General features: G+C 53.7%; 2 protein-coding genes across 2 annotated transcripts; both read right to left on the bottom strand.

Annotated features, from left to right (window-relative positions):
* Window positions 1-568: 568 nt before the first annotated feature.
* TMEM121B (transmembrane protein 121B) lies at window positions 569-2110 on the bottom strand. Its single transcript, XM_086467219.1, has one exon. The coding sequence runs from the start codon at window positions 2108-2110 to the stop codon at window positions 569-571; it is 1542 nt and encodes a 513-aa protein (XP_086323345.1).
* A 10972-nt stretch (window positions 2111-13082) lies between these two features.
* Window positions 13083-18718, bottom strand: HDHD5 (haloacid dehalogenase like hydrolase domain containing 5). The gene is made up of 8 exons (XM_086467212.1): window positions 18623-18718; window positions 18261-18461; window positions 17799-17911; window positions 16509-16602; window positions 15989-16022; window positions 14615-14789; window positions 14104-14292; window positions 13083-13489 (listed from the first exon to the last, which is right to left on the bottom strand). The coding sequence occupies exons 1-8, from the start codon at window positions 18716-18718 to the stop codon at window positions 13120-13122; spliced, it is 1272 nt and encodes a 423-aa protein (XP_086323338.1). The 3' UTR covers window positions 13083-13119.
* Window positions 18719-25265: the final 6547 nt, after the last annotated feature.

Below are 25265 nucleotides of genomic sequence, written 5' to 3'. Positions count from 1 at the left end.
AGGCTGGTACACAAAGGCCCTCTGCAGCTCTGCTGCTGGGAAACAGAGGTGGCAGCTTTGCAAGACCTACTGAAACCAAAGCGTGCTTCCTTCTGTCCTGCCCGCACCCCGGAGGCACGTCTCTGCTGGCCAGACCCCTCTCACATCTCCTCGTTGCGGTCAGCAGGAGTTCTTAAAGAGGGCGACAAAATTCACTGGTCCCTGTTGTTTAGGAGGAAAAGGAAAAACTAAGCCGTTATGGTCACAAAGCAACACGATGTCCTGGCGGGGAGCGGGAGGGGACGAGTGGGACGCTCCAAACAGCGCGGAGGGGCAGAAGCACTGGAAGAAGACCCGTCGTGAAGGGCAGGTGCGTTTTCCGGGGACAAGGGCCAGCCGTGGGCTCCTGCTGGCAGTCGGGTTTGCGCTGAGCTTCCGCTGCTGGATTTGTCCACGGGAAAGGGGGGAGGAGAGCAAGAGTCCAACCGGGGAGCCCGCGTCTCCTTCCCCTGCTCGGCCACGGCGGCGGGAACCTGAGCAGAAACGCAGAGAGACTCTGCCGGGAGCGGACCCGCAGGCGGCGGGTGGCTCAGCCCTGGGCGGTGACCGCCAAGGCGTTCACGTACCCGTGGGGCCCCACGTCGGCGTCGGAGAGCCCGTGGGCCAGCGGGGCGGCGGCGGCGGGGGCGGCGGCGGCGGGGCCGTACTTGGCGGGCGGCGGGGCGGCGGCGGGGCGGAGGAGGCAGCAGGTCTCCAGGGCCTCCAGGCCGCGGCAGGCCAGGAAGAAGAGGTTCTTCAGCATGAAGAGGGAGAGCGGCTGCTGGTAGCGCAGGAGCAGGAGGCAGCGGAGCGCTAGGAGCGGGGCGTCCAGCAGCCCGGCGGGCAGCAGGAGGTGGAGGGCGAGGCGGGCGGCGCCGGGAGGGCGGGCGGCGCTGAGCTCGTAGAGCCACAGCACCGGCGAGGCCAGGCAAAGGAAGTAGACGGCGATGAGGAGGTAGCGCAGCGGGGCTGGCAGCGGCGCCGGCCGGCCGGGCTGCAGCACCAGCTCCAGCAGGGAGAAGCTGTCGAGCAGGTCGAGGCAGGTGGCGAGGAAGGCGGCGGCGGCGCGGTGCTGCGGCGGCGGCTGCGGCGGCAGGAGCAGCTGCCCGGCGCCCTCGGTGCCGATGGCCCGCAGCAGGCAGTACAGCAGCGGGGCGGAGAGCGCCAGGGTGATGCGGAAGCCGGTGGTGCCCAGCGGCAGGCGCAGCTCGATCAGCTCCAGGATGGAGGTGCCCAGGATCAGCGCTGCCTTGGGCGTGAAGGCGATGGAGTAGATGAGCCAGGCGAGGTGCGCGTAGGCGAAGTCGCCGCCGCGGGGGGGGGTCCCGGCCCCGCGGCCCCCGGCCCCTCGGCCGCCGGGGGGACCGTGCAGCAGCAGCGGGTGCGGTGGCGGCGGCCCAGGGGGCGGCGGCGGCCGCTCCCGGCGGCGCGCCCGGCTGTTGCGGCAGAAGAAGATGCCCCAGCCGGCCGCCAGCACCAGGTCGGTGGCGATCCAGCTGCACCAGTACAGGTCGGTGACGGCGATCAGGTAGAGGTCCAGCAGCGCGCCCTGCCCCAGCAGCAGCACCAGGGACAGCGCCTGGAAGCCCCAGCGCCGCCCGCCCGCCGCCCCGCCGGGCCCCAGCAGCGCCCCCGCCGCCGCCCCGCCGCCTGCCGCCCCGCCGCCCGCCGCCGCCGCCCCGTACAGCTCCGCCGCCGTCATGCTGCGGCCCGGGCTCCCGCCGCCGCCGCCGCCGCCTCCGCTGCTGCTGCTGCTGCTGTTGCTGCTGCTGCTGCTGGGGAGCGGCGAGGCGGCGGCGGGCAGCGGGGCGGCGGGCGGCGGCACCAGGGGCTTGCTGATGCTGATGCTGTCCTCCTCCTCTTCCTCCTCCTCCTCCTCCTCCTCGGTGCTGCTGCGGGGGCTGCGGGGGCAGCGGGCCCGCGCCGAGCCCGAGCTCGACCCCGAGCCCCGCCGGCTGCCGCCGCTGCTGGAGCCCACCGGGAAGAGCGGCTGCCGGTCGGCAGCGTGCGGCGGCGGCGGCGGCGGCGGCGGCGGCTGGAAGGAGCCCGAGGAGGAGGAGACCGAGCGCTGGTTGGAGGCAGCGCGGTGCATGGTCCTCCCCGGCCCCCGAGCCGGCGCGCCGGGCCCGACGGCCGCGCCGCGGCCCCTGGCCCGCCCCCGGCCCGCCCCCCCGCGCCGCCGCACCGGCAGCGGCAGAGGCAGCGGTGCGGAGAGCCCGAGCGGCGGGAGCCGGCGGGGCGCGGCGGGGGGGGCCGGGGGCGGCGCCGAGCCGCAACCGCAGCAGCTGCCGGAGCCGGGGCGGGCGTCTCCGCTGGCGGCGGTGGGTGGGCTGGGGTGGGGGTGGGGGAGCGGAGAGCGGCTGTGCGGCCGGGGGAGGCGGCGGGGGGGAGAGAAGGGGGCGGGGGGGGGGGGGGAAGGCATCCCCCTCCTCCTCCCCGGGGCTGCGATAGAGCCTGATCTCGGGGAGCGTGGCCCGGCTGCCTCCTGCTCCTGAGACCCCAGTGAATGGAGCCGGCCGGGCCTGGGGGAGTCACTCACGGACATGCCACAGCTCCCCTCTGCACCCAGAAAATCAGAAGTAATTCACTCTGCCCGGTCTCTCTAGGCTGACCAAGATGAGGGCCAGTGGCCTGGCGCAGAGCCTACGGCGAAGTGCACTCGTGGCTCCTCATCTGTGGCACTGGATGTTCGGCTGCCTGTGCTTTCGGTCTGTTCTGAGTAACCGTACATCCAAGTAAGTGGCTTTTACCTCACTGGTTTCCTGAGTTGAGCCAAGCCACACACTGAGGCTCTGCCCAGCTGGCCATGATGGGACAGCGGCATTAAATGGATGTGAATAGCCCTGAAGGTCCTACTTGTACTGAAAGCACCAGTCGGGGCCTTTATTGACCCGCTAATAACGGTCTTGAATTGAATTTGGCTGGCTGGATCTGTCACAGTGCTGGCCCTAATGACTTGGCACATCATGTTTCCAAGTGGCTTGGTGCTCAGCGTCACCAGTCCCTCATTCCTAGCTGTGCCCACTGGTGATGAGCCAGGTGCCGCCTGTCAGTGATGTGAAGCATGCTGAATAAGCTGTACCCACAAATGTCTGTATTAACTCTACTTTGTGATAAAGATCCGAAATAGCTTGGGTTTTGAGGGTGTTGCTAACCAACATGTGGGGTTGAGCAAAACCCAGATGCTTAGTACTGGGAAAGGACATCCAGGACAGCAATGACAACCATCTAATACAAGCCGGTGGAGGCTCCCTGAGGAGCCCTACTCCAATAAACGTCACTGGCTGCTCTTGACAACAAGGAGAAATTGGTCTGGGGTGCCAGGAGAATGCATGCTTAAACCTGAAACAAAGACATAATTGAGAAAAGGACGGGGAGAACTTGAGGTGGGTTGATAGGAAGATTTCTTTAGACACATAGTGATAGTCAAGAAGAAAAGCAGAGGAAGAAGAAGAATCACAGCAAAAGCATTATTGTCAATGGAGACTGGAGTGAGAGGGCACAAATAAATTAGTTTTCTAAAAGCATGGTCAAAATAGAGGGGTGAAAAAAGACAACTGGAGGCTATGCAAGCTTTAATGTAGTTATTTGGGCAGCACAGTAGTGGTACAACCTCTAAACTGGGGTAGCAACATGCAGGCATTCCTGTGGTCTCCCACACTGGTTGCTGTCCTCCTTTAAAGTCCATGCTGCTGCATCTCTTTTGTCGTTACCTGCATGGCTGGGTTGCAGCTAGGATGGGGGACACCCATTGTCTGCTACAGTCACATGGTGGTTTCAACACTAGGATATGCTTGCCAAGATTCAACCTTGCGTCAGCGCTACTTGTGTTCATTGCCTTCCTCTAACTCACCTTGTCATGTTAGGTAGCATCAGATGAGACTGAATATGCATGCGCTCTCTTGCTGTCTAAGGGCCCTTTCTCCATAATTCCACATTTCAATTAGCAAATAAAAATACTTCATTTAAGAAAGTCAGTAATTGTACTATATCCTAAGAAACGTGAGTGTTTAAAAGAACAGTCCAGCCTGGAGGGCTGTGTATCCTAGCCTGCTGCCAGGATGGAGGACAGGAGGCTTCACCCCAGGCTAAAACAGACAGGACACCTATGCCGATGCTCACAGAGGGACCAGGACGCAGCAGGCAGCACCGCTAGCCTCATAACTGTGACAAGCGTCACTGGCATTCACAAATTTAAGATCAGCCCAAAGAGGGCTGTCGCCATGTATTTTCCAGCAGGTGACTGCGTGGCAGCCTGAGGCTGCGGACCTGAGGCTCCCGACCGCCCTGAACAGCGCTGCCTGCATTTAGTCTGGGCAGCTCGTGGGCCTCTGCCGGGGCGCTTGGCCCAGGCATTGCAGCTCCAGCATCGCCTCTGCCACACGGAGCCATGGGGCTGCCCTTGCCGAGGGGCTGCTCCCCGTGATCCCATGTCAGTACCTTGGAGGCACTGCCACGTCGCTGCCTCCACAGTGACGCAGGGGACACTCTTCCCTCTGCATTGCTGTGGTGTGGTGCTGGCCCGCAGCCACTCAGCATGGGAAAATGGCAAGCTTTTACGTGACAGAAGCAATGTAGCACCACTCTCAGCCGAGCAGCTTAGTCTGAGGTCATTCGAGATGCAAGAAGACAGGGAGCAGCAAACCACCCCTTCTTCCCTTGCCAGATATGCTCCCATCATGTTTGCTTTGCTCTCCAGCCTCTCAAGGTGTGTGGACTTTGTCAGAGATGAAAGCACTGTGCCTGGGCTCTGCCACCGAGCGCTGAGTCATTCTTTCGTGGCAAGGCTTTCTCTGACAGACTTGCCTGACAAAGAAAAAAAACCACAACAAACGTGGCCAAACAATTGCTTTGACCACAGGTTTTGTACACCTTGCTTAGGGCTCTGTTGGATGGTCTCTGTTATAGAGGGAGCGTGAGGCTTGAGGCCACGGCCAAGGAGGATGTCTGCTGTCTGCGTTGCTCTTTCAGGTTCGAGCAGGGCGCAGTGCTATTTCTGGTGTCAGGAGTTGCCGAGGTCGGGATGGCTCAGGGTGGCAGCGAGGGTTTGTGAATGACACTGACTGTGTCTCCTAACGTGGTTTCCACAGAAAGGCTGGGTTAGATGGCAGGGTAACTGTGTGTGATCAAGGGTGAGGGTAAAACCACATTCTTATGTACTGGCTCCTGGCCTTTATCTAAGGTGGGTACATTCACCTGACCCTTCTCAGGGGTAAGCCAATGCTCGTGTCACTGGCATGATTAACGTGTGGTCAGTCCTGAGGATTAGCTAAATCGGTCTTGCTCCTACCACATCCACCTATTCCACTGCAAGAAAAGTTTTCCATTTCTACGAGAGGACGTGGAGTGAAAACCAAGCATCCATCTGGGCCGCTCAAGGCAACAGCCCTCATGCAGAGAGGGTTGCTCCTGCCCGACCTGGGGAGCAGACGGTGGTGGCTTTGCCTCGTTGGCTCTCATGCTCCAGGTTTCCCGAGCAATGTGCTTCCCGGCACTGTAGGCTGGACATGCTCACTTAGCTGCCCTGGCCGTCTGCCCACAGGCACTCGTGTCTCCCCTAATTTTTGCCCAGAGGCTCATTTCACAAAGAAGCCTTGTTTCACAAAGGTTTGGGTGTGTTTCTTGCCAGACTGCCATCTGTCCCACCTGCTGGGGTGAGTGCAATTGGATGGGGGTCCCTGGGCTTTGGGAGAGATAGGCTGTCACTCGCATCTGGCCTGCCCACCTGGGGAAATGGGCTCTGACACACCAGCCAGGTGATGTGGTGAGCTCAGCCCAGGGGAACTGGGGAAGGGAGGCACCTGGCGGGGGAGCTGGGTGCTAAAAGGGCCTGCCTGGGCATGGGGAGGAGGCTTGCATTTCTTGTACCCTGGGGAGCACAGTCCTGCCAGGCTGAGGCTGTGTGAGCGGGGCAAGAGGAGCCTTACAGAAATGGTTCTCTAAGGACCAAAGGATCCCTGCTGGGGCTGGGGAAGTCCCTGCATTCAAGGGAGGCAAAGTGGGAACAAGGACCTGCAGCTACAGGGTAAGGGGAGCTACGAGCAGGGATGGGGAGCTCTGGGAAGGAGGGTGGGAGCTCAAGGGCTTCCTTGGGTTCAGTGTGGGCTGCACCAGGGCAAACACAACACAAACAAACAGGTGAGAATAAGAAAAGAGCTCGTTTGTAGAGAATGAAGCAGAAATTGTGCCTGTGCCTTAAAATGGGAGTGAGGGGAGGAATGTCTTCTACTCGAAAGCACTGAAGAGCTTTTTGTAGCACACTGTAGGATGAGATATGACAAACTGATGATTCTCGTGTGATCCAGTTATTTAATGCAATGTGCAGTCCTTGGAAGTGTTAGTGCTTAACCATTACTGTTAAAACATTAAAAGGCTAAACTATAAATAGCTTCCACTCTTCAGCAGCTCCAAAGTTATGTTTCTGGCTTCTTTATGTATTTATGTGTGTGCATAGATGTGTGTGTGTGTGTATGTATACTTAAAGGCAAGCAGCAGACAACAGAGTTTTGTGAAATAGTCATACTAGGTATCTAAAATGCTACCATTTCTAGTTTACATTACTAGTGGAAACAAGTAGTGTGCCCTCAAACATACCCCTGCTGGGGGAAAGACAAAACTTTCTTGAGGGCAGAAGTCAGAAGGAAACAAAATAATGACTCAATTTCTTGCGGGAAGAAAAAAAAAGGAGGCAAATATATGCCTGAAAGCAAGACCAGAAACTGTATCCCTAATTATACCCTGCAGTAAGCTGTCAGAAACTGGCAGCAGTGGGAGGGAAGGAGGCAAAGCTGATCTCTGTAAGTTTGAGCATAATCTGCTCTAACCATATTAAAATGCCTTCCGTGTGGGAAAGGAAGGTTCTGGGATTCTCTGACACACAGTGTGTATTGCACTTATCTAATCCATTCAAATGGTCAGGGTTGAAGTTACAGGCATGTGTGGAAAAGTTTCACCTGGCCAGCACCAAAATTCAAAGATGCCTCGGTTTGTCTGCCTCTGAGGTCTTTGTAACTAAACTGCTGATCCAGTACTCTGGTTTGGGGAACTCTGATAACCTTCAAAGGGGTAAAAAAGTGTAACAATCTAGGGTTTGTAATCACATTTCGATTCAAAGACCTTTCAATACCAGCATAAAATGCAAAGAGATTTTTTTTTTTTTCATGCTTGTAGTGGGGTAGGGGTTTGGAAACTGAACAGGATTTGGGGGTTGCTCTTAGTCTTTTGTACTTGGTACACAGTGTGTATTGAAAGTTAAAGCTCTTATTAATTGAACTGACTGAAAGGGAAAAGCAGGCTTATTATAGTAAATTAGAGAAAAGGACTTTCCTGAAGGAATAGTTTGGTTCCTAGAGAACGTGTAGCATTTTAAATTGTGTGCTGGATCCGTAAAGGTCTTTAAGTGCCTAATTGTCATCAAATTGACCATGTGGCTGCAAAAATCCATAAACACTTGTGCTTTTACAACTGAGGTTTAGATTTGGTAGAGGAAGGGTTTGGGCAGGCCCTTGAAGGGCCATGGTCTCTGTCAGGGTGAGCAGGTAACTGCCTAGCTTGTGTTCAAGGCCCACCAGAATCCATAAGATAAGCACTTCTTGTGGCTTACTCTGGAAGGCATTTCTCACTGCCTGCACCTAGAAGCAAACTCCAACTTGAATAGGGCTCTCAGTCCCTCTTGTTCAAGTTGTTCCTTCTTCAGTGTTTCACGATGCTGATGTTTAACTTTGCTCCTTATGTTGGTTAAGGATTTCTATGAGACTCCAGCTTCCGGCTAAGGTGGTCTCCTACAAGGGACACCTTAACCCTTGGCTGCTCTTTTGCTTTGACAATAGGGTAGTGATTAAAAGCGTTCACCCTGAGAGGTCCAGGTTTTGATCTCCTTCTGCCTAACTAAACCTTGATACGTCTTATCTTGGGTGGGTGCTCCAACTGTTGGAGTACTGGATAAAAGGAGAAGGCTGGTTAATGCTTTTTATTATTATCTATTAGAAGTCAGGGCCATAGGTCATTTCTCCAGGATGCAGAATACAGTTAGATTCCTCTCTCTGCTGAGAATGAGAATCCATGTCCAGTCCCTCCAAAACTGCTTTTACTGCTTTATCTACTGTTCTGTGCAACATCAAGTTCTCAGGACTCTGACTCATGCTTGTTTTGCTGTCAAATGTGCCTCCTGTGAGCTGTGAACTTTGCAGATGGAAAACCTCCCAGTGGAATGTAAGTGAATTGGCTCTTTCTCAATCATTAAAGCTGAGTGGTTTCACCTAGAAGGATCTTTAATTTTCCGTTTGCTGAAATCAGTGGAAGCTTTTGGCTCTAATCTGAAAGTTTGCCAGGTATTATCTGTCTCCTAATTCCACTCACATTTTGAAAAAGGTACCAGGGCATGGCTCTTGTCAAACAGGTTGGGTTTCTTTTACAGTCACAAACGGTTTAACACAGACCCAAGTAAACTTCTGGCAGTAAGGATGGCTCTCCATATGCCCTTAGGCTTGTTCTTAACCTGCAATAGCAGATTAAGTTGGTGGCATCTAGCTTGTGGCTTCCCCACCCAGCAGACATAATCATTACAAACAGCTGCTTAGATCAGGACACAACTAAATGCCCACCCAGAAAGCATCTCATACACAGGTGGCATCCCAAAATGAGTCTTGACTGTGAACAGTCAGTCAGGGCATCATAGCTTGTGATGTGCCCTTTTTTCCTCCTTACAGAGCAGGAATGGTCAAAGTTGCACTCATCTCACCTGACTTCGGCAGATGAAGAGCTTACCTGGAATTACAGCTTGGCTCAGCCAAAAGAATTGCTAGAGGGGTATCTTTCAGGGTGGTTCCCTCAAGAAAATCTGAGAATGGCTTGATGAACAGAACAAAAGACAGAATTTGTCCTGATAATCTTCCAGGGCAAAGATGTGAAAGAGACCAAGATAACACTCATGAAATGTACACACAGCAAGTTAAAGTTTATTTCAAAGAAAACATCTTTTATTATTTTATATATGTGCTAGATCAAAGGAGCAACTCTGGAACTGAGTTGAAATTAATACGAAATCTAAAATAATCACAGTTTGTGATTTCTCTGTATGATAGGTAATCACTCTGCTACAGTGCACATGACATAATCTGAAACATTACCCATTTATGGGAGGGGAAAAAAGACACACCAGGATTAAGACTGGAAGAAAGGGGACAGTAGTGTTATATGACTCCCTGAATGCCAAGCTAGTAGTTGCATGTGTCCTGTGGAATAAAGGAACTGACCCCTCTGGCTATCGTGTTATTGCATGACATAAAAGCTCTCTGCTTCAGATCCAAAACAAGGTCTATCCCTCCTCCAGTTCCCCCCTGCTATTCTCAGTTGCCTCACCTCACTGCATACTCCCTTTAGGCTTGACTAAAACCCATCCAGCTGTGGAAGACAGAGCTGTTAGGATCAGGTCTTCACCATGTGCATTGTATAGGGCAGTGAACCACATAAATATTAAGGTATTAGATCAGCAAGTGAAATCCCCTCTCCTCCTTGGTCCCACAATCTGCACAGAAGCGTGCTTGCTCCAAGTGAGAGAAATACGGCTTCAGAAATACCACTTTCGTGCAATACATGAGACAAAGGAAAAGTTTCATTCCAGCTACACTTGTAGCTAATTCCAGGAAGCTGCAATTCCAAGGAAAAGGGATTTCACTGAATTCTAGCAATAACAGATGTCCATAAGTGAACTGCAGACAAGCTGGAAGCCTGCATAGCACTCCAGCACAAAACTCGTGGAACAGAGGAGACCTGCCAAGCACTTTCATCTGTCAAAATCTTCCACAATCGAGTCAGTATCCAACAGCAGCCGGAGAACCCAGATTTCCTACTCCATCTGCTGTGTCCAAGCAATTCTTAGGCAGTGACTTGGACAAAGTGCACTGTTTCAAGGAGCTAAGCAGGGGAAGAGGGGAAAGGTCTCCATGTTGCTCAGACCAAGGAAAGCCCATCTGACTAACGAGTGCATAGACCAAAGAGCAGAGCCTTTTATGCAACCTTACTTGGTAAGAATTGGGGAAAGGATACAAGATTCTTCTAGATTCCTTCTCCTCCCTTTTGTCCAATTTCAACTCGCAAGCGAAGCATTTTTTAAATGCCTTATCATTGAAGTTCCTCCTACGCATTTTTAAGACTCCCAGAGCACTGTTTCAACATTAACACGGTGAAAAAACAAATCAGGAGCTAAAAGCAGATTTTCAATCTGAAGCAGATTCACATCAGCCAGCTCACTCCACTGCTGTTCCAAAGACAGAGATGCCTGGTGCTCCCTCCATGCAAATGCAAACCTCTTTCTTGCTTGAAGGAGGCGCTACCTCCTTTCTCTTACTACCTACCTGACTTCTGGCTGAGACGATGCAGGTGCTGGTATGAAATTACAAACCGCTTGTGATTTCTCAAAATCCTTCTGCACGTTCCTTCTGTAAAGCTACCACCACCATCGGAGCAGCAGCCAGTGCACCTGGCTCCATTTGGGAGAGCTGATTCAGCAGCTCTGTGCCCCTCAAGGAACTGGTTCAGCAGCACCTTGTCTTTGAGTAACCAGCACCACAGTCTTAACAAGAGCAAGCTCAGCCAAAGGTTACCACACGCACAGATGGACAGACCTTAGTATGTTTCTGCAGATAAGTACCTACCAAGCTGAAGGTGTGGCTGGCAGTTATTGTCAGCAACCAGCTCTGAGGTCTATATAATCGCGGCCTAGAAGACCATTCCCAATTAATCCTATGAAAGTTATCACCCAGGTTAGCAGATACTGCAAGGAAAGGGAGCATTCCTCTTTCTGCGCTGGATGGCACTTCTGAAAAGTGAGGCTGAGGGACACTGGAGGTAGTTTATGAATAAATGGGGTTTGGACCTCCAGTTTCAGGCCTTGCACACTGGGTCCACAGCACAATTGTGACTGTGGAGATGCGCTGAAAGCTAAAGGACCTTCCCTACGTTATATGCAAAGTCCTTTACTGTACTTACTCTTCTGGAAACAAGCCCTTGTCTTGTGCAAGTAGATGAAATGCTAATTTCTTTTTCTCTCCAGTGAAAGGCAAGGGATTAAAATCTAAGATTGTGTTCCTCACATCACAGCTGCTTTTAGAAGCAGCCAAGCGATTCTTGTCCTGATAAGACAACGGAGAAGAACCCCAGCTAGTGCTAAAAAAGGAAGTGACAGCTTCCCAGTATGGATTTCAAAAGAGGGAAATTCACCCAAAGAGGTATTTTTCTGCTCCTATTCGGAAAATAAGGTCTAGAGAAAGAAGTCATGGAGAAGAACCTCTTTGCCCAGGTCGCTGACAGAGCACCGAGTCCCCTTCAGATGCAGAGCCTGGCACAACATAAGAACAGAGCCTGCTCTGCAGTGTGACCTTCTTAGGCAGATACATCGGTATCAAGGAGATGGCGAGCTGCTGAAGCAGAATGTCAGTGCACATGGATGCTGAGATTTAAGAACAACTCAAACTTCTGTGCAGAACATCTCGTTTGTACCCTCTGTAGGGAGTTGCCTGGTAAACCAGGAAGGAAGAAAGGGGAGGCAGAGCAGACCTACTTCTGATCTCTGATGTGGTGTGAGCAGAGCACAACTAAGAACACCAGCTCAGTTGCGTTGGCTCCGAAGGCCTTCCATCACACATGCAGACTGATTTACGCTTCTAAAAATCACAGCACTCCTCTGGAATTAAGACACTCCTTGCCGAACCAATCTTTGACATCGAGTTTCTCAAGCCATGCTTGCTCAGCTTCTTTGGACTGTCTAAGGAGACACAGGTCTTCACCTTTCTCTGGGTAGCCCAAACTAGGAGAACAGAGGCAATAGAAGGTGCATGTCGTTAGGGATATGGAAATGTCCCTGGGCAGGCAAGTCCCAGCTGCTAATTCATGTTAGGGGGACTATAACTGCATGCTAAAGGAAGGTGAGGGAACAGGGATCTGATTGTATGGGGTATCCCTGAGCTGCAAGCCCCAGGAGAGAAGAGGCAGGGGGGGAAGGAAGTGAAGGATGGATAAATTTGTACTTTTAATGATGAAGATCAGGAATTTGTGGCTCAGGTACTATCCTGGCTTGATGATCTCCTCTTTCAATCCTTGCATGCAAGGAAGGAGCAAAGATGGGCTATGACTCTTTCTGGTTGGCGCTTGTTGCAAAGAGGGGCCCCACTTTGGAAGCTGTGCCAGATGGAGCAGGGGGATGTTCCTTGCAACAGCTGGGGTCAGGGTGGGTGCCAAAACAGCCTCTTGCTGCAGCACTGAGTTCTGGGCAAAGACAACTCTGGAAATTCAGATTCTGTTGTGGTTTCCTCTGCTATTGAGAGCAGGCTGCTGGCTCCCTAGTGGGATGTGAAAAGGCAGAAGTGTTCACAGAATGCTAAATAGGGGGGAGGGAATAATATAACTTTCCCCTCGGCCCTGCAGCAAGTTGCTCTGGCTACTGCAGCTTCCTTTGAGGGGCCCTGCCTCCATAGCTGCCAGAGGACTACAGAATGGGACTTTGTTTCAGACTGACAGCGATACAGTGGCGAATTCCCAAGCAAACAGAATTTGTTAAAGTCCATAGGCACTTATTCTTCGTGAGGAGAACATTAAAAATTAAAGCCTTCCCTTGGCACAGTGCCACCACAACACAGCTTCTGGTCCGTTCACATCACAAACTGGACGCGTAGTACATTGTACGAATGGTACGTTGGCTGATGATGGCTCCTTTGCACAGGGAAGAGCTTCATCCTCAAAAACATTGTGAGGAAGAGGGTGGGTTTGCCTGATCTTCATGCACAAAGGGTGGAAAAGAAATAACTCTGAGAGCTGAACAAAACTGGGATTGCCGGGACAAGCCTTCTCCTTATACCCTGTTTCCATTATGGCTCAATTATTGATGGCAGCAATGTACATTCACAGCCAAAAGCCTGCTGGCAGCTGTCAGGATTGCAGATGAGTATCAACAAAAGCAAGGGGCTTTTAGTGCTGAGACAGGGAGTTTTCTTCTATGTTGGCTAGATTAGAAGATCACTCCAGGTCTCTGCCTGTTCTTCCCCTCTTCCCTTTTCAGTATGTAAAAACCCTGACAGTAGACCTCTAGGCACACCTGTCTTAACCCTAGCTCCAGTTCTCCTTCTTGAAAGCAAGTTGCACAGCATCATTCACATCCTGCACTATGTAAGATGCCTCCACCAGGCTGGGGTCAAAGCAGAAGTCCCGATGGCCGTGGAACACTGTCTCTGTTGTGCTCTCCTCTGTTTTACTGGGAACATCTGCATTGTGGCGGTAGACCCCAGTGCAGACCAGAATCGACTCGCAGCTCTCCACTGAATTGTTGCAGTCCTTCCTCAGCTCGAGGTGATCCTCAGTTTGGAGACTGGCTGCCTGTGGGCTCCTCTTCACCCCAGCCTGAACCTGGTTCTGGTGAGCTGATTTGAGGTAGTTGTTGTAGAGGTTTGCCCCATAGACATCAGACATAGGGTTATCCCTGGATAAGGTCACAGCATGAAAGAGAAATGAGAAACTAGCACAAGCATCCATTTCTGATTCTGGCAGACTGGGATGAAGGCAGCACTGAGGGAGGAAGGGGCGAAAGGTATTTGCTAACATCAAGAGAACCACCCAGATGGGGCCAGTGAGTCCACCTACTGGTGTGTCCTGTTCAGCTGTGGTGAAGGCCACATGCTTCACAAACACCCTTCAAAGGGGAAAAGACGCATCCAAAGCAATTTCAGCCATTACTGTAATGTACTCCCAACAAGTCGGAAGTGTTTGGCCTAATTGGGCTAACAGTACTACATCTGGGTGTCTTAACTTCTTCTTCAATCTGGCCCTGCTACACGCACTCTACATCCTACAGTAACAGCTTTGCTTGGCTGACGGGGCCCTTCAAATCATTAATAGTGTAGGGTGCAAAAAGCTAGCAAGCCTCTGTTCCAGGATGTGAGGCTCTGGGGATACCATGGGGATTCTGGTATTCATTTTAGAAACTTCCATTAAAAAAAAAAAAAAAACAAAAAACAAACCCCTAACAAAAAACAACAAACCAAGAAGTCAGTATGCAACTCCCTAAGGAAACCAGCAGGAAAAACAGTCTCTTACCCAACTGCATAGAGGCGTCGGATGGGAGACTTCCAGCCCTGTTTCTCCGCCTGCTGTTTTATCAAGTATTCGGCATAGCGGTAGGTGACTGTGCTGGGTTTGCCGATCAAGGCCTCGTACTTCAGCTCACGGCCTGTCACTTTCTTGTAGATGTTCTCCAAGCAGAGAAGGAAAGTGCCGTGGCCAAACCTGCTCCAGAAAGGAGGTCATCAGTATGCCCAGTCACACCACTTAAGCAGCAAACGCTCCTTGGTGAGGAGGACCATCTGCTGTAGCCAGGCTACTGCCCAGTTTGAACACAGCATCTACCACACCTCCACAGGCAGGGGTCTGGTTTTTGCTTCTTGAAAGTTTTAGTCTTTGTTTCTCACGCAGTTTTCATATCTCTCTGCTGCTAACTGTGCCAGTTAAACTCTAAAACAGTCAAATACTAAAAAATGTAGCAAGAAAAGATCATCTGCAGGAGAGATGCATGAAACAAGCTAAAACAAATACCGCACGTGCTTTTCACCTGGGCATCTTTGCTTCGGCCATCCACAGGAGATCCATGTTGCAGGCAAGGACAGGCAGATGGGGGTATGGTATATCTTGCAGCTCTGCCCCAGGGTTCCCGTTGCTCAAGAGTACATCAATAATAAGTTGCAGGCTTGTCTCCCACCTCACCGGCTCACCAAACAGAATCACCCCTGGAAGATTTCAAGAGATGCTTGGAAACTCAGAGTGTCCAAGTACAGGACCCACTACCAAAGGCCACCCACTAGCAAAAGCACACCTCTGCTGGGAGGAATTGGGACAAGTCTCCGTGGCCAACTCTGTGTGAGGACAACTCTCCACAGGTCAGCAGATTCTGCTGGTCCTCCCCACCATGCCAGTCCTGCACCAGTCCTCCCAGCCGCACGGTGAGCTCCACAAAGCCTTTAAACATCTGCACGGTGCCACGGGGAGCCCCAAGCTCGCTCCTGCCGTGCCTGCCATGTGCATTGCATCAGGGGGAGGAGGAGGCGGCATGCAGGCAGGGGGTGAGCATTGGGGGAGGCAGCTCCGGGCGTGGGGTGACCGGTGTGGGGAGGGAGGACCACAGTCCCTGCTGCTGCAGCATTTCTTTCCCATCTGCACAACATGCAGTACCAGCACCGCATATACATGAGCAGAAACAGGTCTAGGACAGCTCAGCTTGGCGGGGCTCAGACCAGCTTCCCCCCCACACCTGGAGCTGTGCTGAGAGCTGCTACCTGCACTGCTTCCTCCCCAGTCACCCCTCTGCCTGCGCTCCTCCTCCCCCTGATGCAATGCACACTGCAGGCACGGCAGGAGCGAGCTCATGGGCGGTCCACCCTCTGCCTCCCACGAGAGATCGCTCACCGCCAGGCACTTGGGGCTCCCCACAGCACCCCACAGAGCCCCTGCTGATGTTCGATGGCTTTGCGGAGCTCACCATGTGGTGGGGAGGACTGGCGCAGGCCCGGCGCAGTGCCGAGGACCAGCGTGGTTGCCACGTGGCAAGGAGGACCAGCAGAATCTGCTGACCAGTGGAGAGCTGTCCCCACACAGAGCTGGCCACGCAGAGTTGTCCTGGACCCCTGCTGGGATGCCATGGCTAATACAGCTACCATCCAAACACAGCTTGGGCCAAGGCTCCAGTCTGCCTATCACTGTACCACGTGCACTGTGATGCTGGAGCACGGCACAAAGAAAAACTGGCTTTGTTGTTACCAGCTTGTGCTTCACACTGCGTGAGGGCAGCGAGGCTGCCTCCTGACTGTATCCTCTGACTAAGCTGCCTGTGGATACCAATGAGCCGACAGCACATCATTAGCTCCCACCCCAGCTGGCCTGCCTGTTATTTCTGCTTGCTGTTCATATGTAAACAAAGGCTATTGCTTACCTTCTATAGTGGGGAAGCCAATGGTTGGAGGAGGCTGCCAGAAAAAACACAAAGGCTGGGTTAGTAATGTAAAACCTAATACTGTCTCCAAAACACAACTAAAAACACTTCCTTTGAAGCTGCCAAGGCAGTTCCATAAAGAGGCAAGACAAGGCCACCTGGAATCCGAAGGAAAGATTTTCCCCCACCCCCCATCACAGATTGGATTTCACAGTTCTTGCATTCCTGACTCAGAGCTGGAGATGTCAACCAACCCATCTTACCACTCACTGCAAGGAGCCACCACGAAAGACAGGCATGGCATGAGAAAGGAGAGGTGACAGTCACTGCCCTTCCAGCAGGAGCCAATGCTGGAAAGACCAGAGAGATGCTCGTTGCCCACTACCAGCCCCAGGCTCTAGCTAAAGAAGGTCACTAGCAGCCGGCTGCTCTGTGCCTCTGCAGCTTCTCCACCCCATGCTATACACTGTAAGCACCACCACACCGGACCACCCATTCTGCCAATGCATCAGGAAATTACCAGCTCCTTTGGCCTCCGACTCTGATCCACCATGTCTAACAGGGGATAAGCCTTCCTCAGTGCCTCTACGGTGACCACATGCTTGAACCCCAGGCTATTTCAGACCATCAAGGAAAGACGTGGAAACTGTGTTGGGTTTTTTTTAAGTTACTTGCAAACGCATCTAGAGAATTAAAAAATACAAGTCTTAGTAGCAGAGACGTTATTTAACCTGGTAATGCATAACCTGACGGCTTTCAGTCAAACTGCGTGCTGCGCTTCAGCAGGTTAGGTTTCCAAAAGGTAAGGTAAAGGTTACCAAAAAAAGACAGGGGTGATTTACTTTGTGATCAGCAACTCCTCAAAACAGACAAAGAGCAGAGGTCACTCCAAAACAGAATGGAAGTGTTTTGGCAGGCCTTTAAAGCCAAGGTTCTTGTATCGGTGCAGCACAGGGGGCTGGTCAGGCTTCTTGGCAACTAGCAGAATCAGTGAAGCTCTGGTCAGCTCAGCTGGTGAACAAATGCTCTGAGCTCATAAAACTACGCAAGTGCAGGATGAGTTGCATTCGCTTACAGAACACCTTGCCCTTAGCTCGCCCTACTGGCCCTGGGGAAACGTAGAGAGGGGCCAAGGTTTTGTACCAAATGAAGTTAAACGTTAAGTACAAGGTGTGACCATGTGTGTGTACAGGCTGAGATGTCGCAAACCCTGCAGGCAGTTCTTACCTCCCTGCTGACACGGGATATGTCAGACCTGCTGTGCCTTCGCCTCAGCCAGCCAGGCAATATGCATATGGGATTGTAATTTAGACCATGAGCCTGTACTGGGATGCTCTGGTTCTAACGATATTTGAGTTCCTTCAATTGCTGTCAGATTCCTGGGGGAAATCTCAGCTGTGGGAGAGTTGGGAGTGATCTCTAATGGCCTTTGCAATAGAAAGAACAGGAAGGAACACAATTTTATCTCAAAAGTGAGAGAGGCCCAAAGCCTATGGAGTCCTCCTGGTGACATCTGACCAGCAGGAACAACAATACAGCTTACATGAGAGCTAATCAGTGTGAGATGCCAAACACAGACTAAGGACAGCCAGGAGGTGACCAAGATGGAGATCAACAGTTAGTGCTTGCATTCGAGCCTCTCCATGAGGGTGCCTCCCCGTTAAGACGAGACCAGCGACCTTCCTCTCTCCTTGTGCTTCTACAAGCTGACCAAGCGAGTGCCAGGGGCACGGCCAGAGCAGCAGCATTTAGCTGGGAAGCCGCAGTGGGACGCGCAGAGCGCCAAGAGGCACACGCAGCAAAAGGATACTTCTGGGCGTTCTCCTCCACGGGCCCCTGCCCGGCCACCAGCATGCACTTCTGGTGGAACGGGCTGAAGAGCTGCAGGGGGCTGTGCGACAGGATCACCTGCTCCGGAGACACCTGCGGAAGGGGGGAAGAGGCTGACGGGGGATCTGCGGGGAAGCTTTCCCCCCCCTTTTTTCCTGCCGTCGGGTCGCATCCCTAACCTTGTCTGCCACCTGCCTCCCTCCATCCCCTCAGGCCGAGTGCTGCCACCCCCAGCCCTTCACCTCTCCTGGGGAAGTCGCGCTGGGTGGGTTCCCCCCTCCTCCTCCCGGTGCTTCCCTCCAAAGCCGGGACCCCTGAACGGGGGAGCCGTGAAGAAGCCGCTTCCCAGCGGCGCGGGCTCCGACCGACCCCGCCGGAGAAGCCGCCTCGCCCCGCCTCGCCTGGCGGTGCCCCCGCCGGGGCCCGGCCCTGCCGCCGTTACCTGCAACCCCAGCGCCTGGGAGAGCTCTCGGGCCTTGGCCGACCGCAGGCAGTTGCCGGCGTTGGTCAGGAAGACGACGGGCACCCGGAGCCGCCCGCTGCTGTCCGTCAGCCTGCGGAAGGCCTGGCGGGCGGCCGGCACCGCCTGGCTGCCCCGCACCAGCACCCCGTCCACGTCGAAGAGGAACCCGAAGGCCGGCGGCTGCAAGGCGAGCGGAGGGGACGGTCACCCGCCGCCGGGAGCCCTTCCCTCTCCCACTCGCCACCCCGCCGCGCCCGGCCCCGGCCCGCGGCGCCCTTCGCGGCCCGCGGCAAGGACGCAGACGGCGGGCCCGGCCCCTCTCCCCCGGCGCCGCCGCTCACCCGGCCCCCGGCGCAGCCCCCGCGGGCGGGCGGCTCCCGTGGCCCCGCGGCGCGCAGCAGCTCCCGCCCGGCCCGTAGGCAGCCGCGCAGCGCCATGCCGCGCCGCGCCGCTCCCGCCCGCCCGGCCCGGTCCGGTCCCGGGGGCGGCGGCGGGGCACGCCGGGGCTCGTAGTTCCCGGACTACAGCTCCCAGCGAGACGCGGGGCTCGGCGGGGCGGGACCGGGGCGGAGGCGGGGGGGGGGAAGAGCGCGGCAGAGGGCTGCCCGCCTTCGCCCCGAGCTGGTCGGGCCGGGGCTGCCCGCCGCAGGGGGCGCAGGCGGGAGGGCGGCTGGCGGGAGCGAGCGAGGGGGTCGGATCCGGCCAAGCCGCCGCCATGGAAAGGGTGCTGCCGGCTCCGGGGGGTGCAGTGCTCTGCCTGCCTCGGAGCAAAGGGTTACAGGTTTGGGGAGAGGCGGGAGAGAAACTGGGGACGGCGGGTGGCTGTAAAAGCAGGTGCCGGGCACGGCAGCGAGCCTGGCGGGGCTCGGCGCGGCGGAGGGAAAGAGGGTGCGGCGGGCAACGGGTAGGAAGAGCCCTGCGGTGGGAGAGGTGCCGAGCCACGAACGAGGGGAGATGAGGGCAGGAGGGGAGCAAGAGGGGTAGACCCTTCCAAATCAGTTACAGCGGGCCTGGCAGAGGTTTGTCTAACCCGTTCCCAAAACCACGGAACGGCACACAAACCCGTTATCGCTGCAGTGAAAGGAGGCGCTCGGTTTCGTGAGTGCAGCTGCCCCGGTGCCACACAGACCAGCATCTGTGGCATGCTGTACCTCCCAGGATATAGCCTGGTTTCAGTCTCAGACGGTCACAGCTTGCGCTGCTCGCAGTGCACACGCGAAGTATCTTCACTGCGACTTTTTACCTCTGCGAACTGCTGTCCTGCCTTTGCTCAGTCTTTTCGATGCAAACCCAAGCCTTGTGGTCTTTTTCCTACAGATCAGAAAGTTTTCTAAAACTCTGCTCCTTTTTCTTGCTGACGGACTGCGTCCCAGGGGCTCCCTCTTTCCTGCCGTGTGGGACAGAAGTCTTGACACTCAATTTAGCTGAGGCCCTTCTAGACCCGAGGAAAGCAAAAGGTTGACTTCACGTCCATGGAGATGAAATAATGTTTGTTTGCTTTCTGGCTGGGCTTAAAATCTGACTCCTGCAATACGGCAGGTTTAACATGTATGACTTTAGGCAGTTACACAAACAGTGTAACTGTTTGTTTTCGTGCTTCCATTGCCGTGAACACCAACCTGAATTCGGTTTTGACTCACTTTTAACACCCAGAGCCCTTTCTGCAGAGCTATTAAAGCATTGGCAACTCAGGGTTACGCATTTGTACAGATGGTTATTCCTCCTTAAGTGCCTTTGCCTTAACTGAATTGCCTACTGTTTATTTTACATAATTTCCTCGACTTGCCAGGATCACTTTAATTTCTCTGAAGTGTTTGCAGCTTCTCCTGCTCTGGCAAAATTTATGCTGTCCTTGGAGACGTTACTGAAAGGATTTAGTTCCCTGCAGAAGTGGGCTTCAAACCTCCTTGCACTGGCAGAAGGTTACAGCCTGTTTGAAGCACGCCTTCTCAACTACCTATGCACCCGCTTACGAACCAGGGACCTCCAACTCTCACTTCCCTTGGCTGCAGATGAAAAACACAGGCGGAGAGAGAGAGGCAAAGACTTTCTACAATTAATGACAAACACAAGAACCTCGTCCTGAGCATTCCTCAGGTACCCACCAAAGTGGTTGCTCCGGGCAGGGAAAAAATTTGATTGATTTGCTGCGATTTCTGCCTAGAGTATTGGCTAACGTGGATTTATGGCCTTTTAACGATACAAACACTTGCAAGTTAGGTGGGGTGTTGTGGTTGCTGGCACCGGGCTGACCGAATTGCACGGCTGGGGTCTGTCAGGCCCCTCTTTTTAACTCCAAGGATACTTTGGCCCTTTTCCCCTGAGGCTCACCAAATAGCCGTGACCAACGTCTAGCCGTTCCCCGGCCGCAGAGAGGATTTGATTGCAAAAATGTTTGGCGTATCTACGGGTACACGAGTTTGGGGGGATTTAGGGGTGAGTCTCGGCTCGGCTCGCCTCGGCTCCCCTCCCCTCTCCTCCCTCCTCCCCCCCCCCCCCCCCCTCCCCCTCCCCCCCCGTTATACCCAAAGCTGTTACGCTTTTACGGCCGGCGCTGAGGAGAAGCACGGCGGCGGACCACCTCCCTCCCTCCCCCGGACCCGAAGCGGGCATTTCTCACCCCATTCTGCCCGCGCCCCTCAGAGCGGCGCGCGGGGGCGGCACCTCCCGCCGAGTCCGGCAGGGGTCTCCTCTGCTCCACGGCGCTGGCGCGCGGGCGGGGCGGGGCGCGGGGCGGGGCCGTGGACGCTCACCTGCGCCTGCGCACACCCCTCACTTCCCTCTACTCTCCCCCCCCCCCAGGGTTCGCCGAGGCTTGGCGGGCAGCGGGGCTGCTGGAGGGGCAGGGAGGGGAGGGAGGGAGGGAGGGAGGGGGTTGCTCCGCTCCAAAGCGAACTGTGGAGGTGCGAGGGGGTTTTTAGCTGCCTCGCCCCCGTGCGAGGTGCCGGCCCCGCTGCCACCGCTTTCGGGCTTTGTAGCGTTTTCCTCCCGTGGGTCAGCCGTAGCAGAAAGGGTCGGAGCGGTTTGGGCCTCCGCAGCGCGGGGAGGGGTGTTGGAGACAGGGCCTCGGGGTCGGCGGGAGGAGGGTGTTTTGTGCCCGCTGTGCCTCCGGCACAGGAGGGTTGGTGGGGAGGGTGGCCGCGTTGCTAGCCAGGGTACCCACCCGTGAAGAGGTGCCCCCAAAGGGTCTGTGCGTGTGTGCCCCAGCGAGCGTTCCCAGCAGGCTGGCAGAGCTGCTGTATTTGTTTTTACAAGGAGGACTGGCCGACAGGCTGGAGTGCTTATTTTTAAACCAACAGGCAGGGAGTTTGCCAGCGGTCGGGCACAGGCCGAGCCTGGCACACGCAACAGGGACCGACAGCGGCATGACTGCCAAGCCCTGAACCCTGCGGCGCCGGCTTTGGCTGCTGAACCCCCATCCTCCCAACACCAGCAGGCAGACTTTAGCCCACCGTCCCTGTGGTAAACACCGGGTTGTGTAATTTTCCCTTCAAGAATTGAGACTCTCTGTGACTCTACTAGGAGCTTCTCATTTTCTGTGTTACGTGTGGATGGACCTTACAATTTCTTCTACAGGCCCATCTGGCAACAGCCATATCCTCTAATACTCCCAGAGATGGTCTGTCTGCCCTTCTCACAGCAGCCCGCAGAAGACTCCCTCTTCTTCCCCTGTCTACACTGTACTTAGATGTTTCCTCCACCCCCTTTCATAGCTGCCTTTAAAGACAAGCAAAATGGGCAGTTGCCCACAGCTCTCTCCCGTGGGTTCCTAGGTAAACTTTGTGGCTCTGTTTTTCCTGGACTCGTAGCCCTGTCATCACCCCCCCCCTCCCCTTCCTGACCTTCTAACATCTCCCTCAAAAGCAGCTGTACCTTCTGTCTCTTTTCTTACCGCAGAGGCTCTAATGGCCTGAACCAGTCCTCCCCCCATCTCAGTTTATCGCTTCTCTTTTCTCTGCTGCAGCCTGCTTGTGGAATGATGGACAAGCTAAAGGTTGAGAAAATACAGTAGAATGCCTTTCTTATCCTGTAATGACCAAGGGGGAGGACATAGCCTGATAAAAATGACAAGCCAGAAGAACTGAGAGCCAGACCCTTTACCTGCCTGTCCCTCAGCAGACAGAAAACACTTGATAGACCTGCCATGATTGCAACTGCTGCAAACCTGGAAAGAAAGGCATTAAGGACTGTGCCAATTAGAGCTACAAGTTTCTGGCCAAAGAAATGTCCTTCTGTTACCTGTGAAGAGACTGATTCAGAGACTTATAGGAGAAAAAGCTGAAGCAGGCTGAGCATCAGGAGCTGGTAGAAAACACATCTGTAGCCCTGTGTTTTATGGCCAGAGGGCTTTGCTTAGCATCTGGCATCTGCATAGTCCCACTGTGGTGATGGAGGCTCACATGACGTGTAGATCCAGCTGCTCACTTGGGCCTATCTCTATTTTCAACCTGCTACTTTACTCCTCTGTTTTTATTGGCATGATTTTTGACAGCAACCGCTAGTGCTGGATCAGCCCTTTCCTGCCGGTGAGTGACCAGGAGGCAAACATTTTATTTGCTAAAGTGCCCCAAAGGTGATGTAAGCTGCTCTGCAACAAAAGACCGCGAGACCTGTGACATGGTGTGCCGCGAACAAAGCTCTATCCACCTCCCATTTAAACAAATTGAACCTGAAGGGGCCACAGGGAGAGACAGATGGGTGAGATAACAGGCATAAGGCTTGACATATTCCTATGGCTGCTTGAAGTAACTGTTGCAGAAACTTCCATGGATTTTCTATTCTCCTTTCTTGCCCCTGAGTCCAGATGGAGACTGGAGGGGGGCTTTTTCTGCCCCTTTAGGTCTGCCTTACTCAGCCTCCCACCACCCTTGTAGCTGCCTCCAGCCCTGCTTGTCCAAGTATCTCCTTTATCTCAGGTTTTCAAGTTCTCTAGCTGGCCCTTTCTTCACATGCCCACCACAAGCACTTCAGGCAAAGAGCCTCAGGTTGTACCGTGTAGTTAACTGGTTTTCCATGAGGCACTTGCCAGCTTTCAAAAGAATGGGCTGGTCATGTAGCATTTACTCTTCTCCTTGTTTCCCTCTGTCAAAATCATGCTAAAAGCAGGTGAAATGAGCGTCAGTAGTTCCTTTTACTTTCCCCATGCTGTAACTGCCACAGAGATGGTACAAAACTGTTAACAGGAGGAGAGGTAGCACAAGCAAATCATGTCCGTCGGGTCGTCTCTGTATGAAAGCACAGCCCTGAGCTGGATGCAGCTACTCTGTGGTTTGGGGAAGGAGGGGCTGGAGGACCTGTGTCGTGTCTCTGCCAGGTGGCTTGGGCTTGACTCCACAGCATGTTAGCCCATGGATCAAATTGCCCTTTGCAGCATGCTGTGAAGACGTTTCAGACTCCCTGATAACTGTACTCCAGGCTGAGTGACATGAAACATCCCCCTCCACTGCACATTCCAGATTAAAACCTCGTATCAAAATACAGGTACCCCAGTTCTTTTTAACAGGAAAAAAAAAAAAGGAAAATAAACCCCACAGTTAAAACCGATTTAAAAATTTAAATATATACTATGTTCTGAAAGAGACAGGCAAGCGATGTATTTGCCAACAAATGTGAGCAGGGAGCCAAGGTACTGAGGGATAGGCTGGCAGAAAAAGTCCTTGAAATGTTACTGCAAATGCTAAGAGTCTCGATGAAGCCCCACAGCCAAATTTACCTAAAGCTTTGGCAATATCTGAACAGATTGATCTTTCTTAACTGCTGTGGTCCAGCCTAAACCCTTCATTTTTTGCACACCTAGAGTTAAAGAGGTGAGGATGCAGTCTGGGTTTCTCAATTTGCACCTTTCTCTGAACTGAGGCCTTCTGTAAGGAAGAGTTGATCCCCAGCAGTAAAGCAGGCCGGCCCTCCTTTTGTCAGACTTGCTAAAGCCCTGAAAATGCTTAAAGCCCACCTACTGCCAGAGGACTCGTTGAGAAGCCCCAGTCACCACCCGTGGCAATGCTCCGTTCAAGGAGGGATCCAAGGAAGGCTGTACCACTGGAGTCAGGCTTCTCCTTGTGGTTCAGTTCCCATTAAACCTATGTGATCAGGACGGAAAAGTTTCTGCTATCTGAGCAACACTAAGATGGATACCTTCAGCAGAAGTGGAGTCACTAGGCTAGTCACAGATTGCAAACAGCTCTGTAGAGTCAAGGTTCACCTTTCTGAAGGCTTCATCTGAAGATCACCTCAGACCTGTACAATTTTAAACCCCCAATGATTTCTGTGCTGTAATCCCGAACAGCATCACTCACTGGTGGCTGCAGACACTGGGCCACGCCACATCACAGTTCCTGATGCAAAGTAGGTAAATGACCAAATGCACAACAGGCTTTTCCTAGGAAGGCAAGAACAAACTGGATGCAGCAGGTAAACTGGTCCCAGCAAGTGTTTGGCAAACAGGGGATCTAGCCCTGCTGCTAATGGGAGTAATGAGGAGGGAGAACTACAGGTAACCAAAAGGCCATCGGTTGTTCAAGCTCTCAAGAGATCATGTGCAGGAAGAGCTGAAACCTTTCCGCTGTGGCAGAAAAGGAAGGGACATGGGTCAACTTGTGTTGAGGAACTCGGCTCCTCCCACACTGGCTCTGTAGTGATTAGCTTCACCTTGGCAGTGAAGAGGCTCACTTAAGGGAGAATCCACTCAAGGCAAATAAAAGACCTTCATCCATCCACATAAAGCAAAGCTGAAAGATGAGGAAGCTCAGAGGGACAGGGCTTCGGGTCACTGATTAGCAGCCATTCCACCTGTTTCCAGCAGTTTTCCTCAGCAGCATTACAAATAAGGCATTTCCCAAGCCAGCATTTGTAACCTGACCATGACCAAAGCCTCCCTTGGGGACTTTAGACTGAGCTCTGTATGCAGCACCCATGGAGGAGGAGGGAAGGTTGTTCTGCTCTGGCTCCTCCTCCAGTATAAAGCTCGTCCCAGGACCAAATCTGCAC

The sequence above is a fragment of the Leptosomus discolor genome, chromosome 1 (assembly GCF_034619465.1).
Source record: "Leptosomus discolor isolate bLepDis1 chromosome 1, bLepDis1.hap2, whole genome shotgun sequence".
NCBI classification, from domain to species: domain Eukaryota; kingdom Metazoa; phylum Chordata; class Aves; order Leptosomiformes; family Leptosomidae; genus Leptosomus; species Leptosomus discolor.
Note: the sequence above shows the minus strand (reverse complement) of the source record. Positions and strands in the feature narration are given on the sequence as shown.

Coding starts and splice junctions, on each gene's coding strand:
- TMEM121B (XM_086467219.1), bottom strand. CDS start 2,110: ATGCACCGCGCTGCCTCCAACCAGCGCTCGGTCTCCTCCTCCTCGGGC.
- HDHD5 (XM_086467212.1), bottom strand. CDS start 18,718: ATGGCGCTGCGCGGCTGCCTACGGGCCGGGCGGGAGCTGCTGCGCGCC. Junction 17,912..18,260: donor CCCAGGCGCTGGGGTTGCAG/GTAACGGCGGCA, acceptor CCCCTTCCGCAG/GTGTCTCCGGAGCAGGTGAT. Junction 13,490..14,103: donor CGACGCCTCTATGCAGTTGG/GTAAGAGACTGT, acceptor GACCTTATCCAG/GGATAACCCTATGTCTGATG.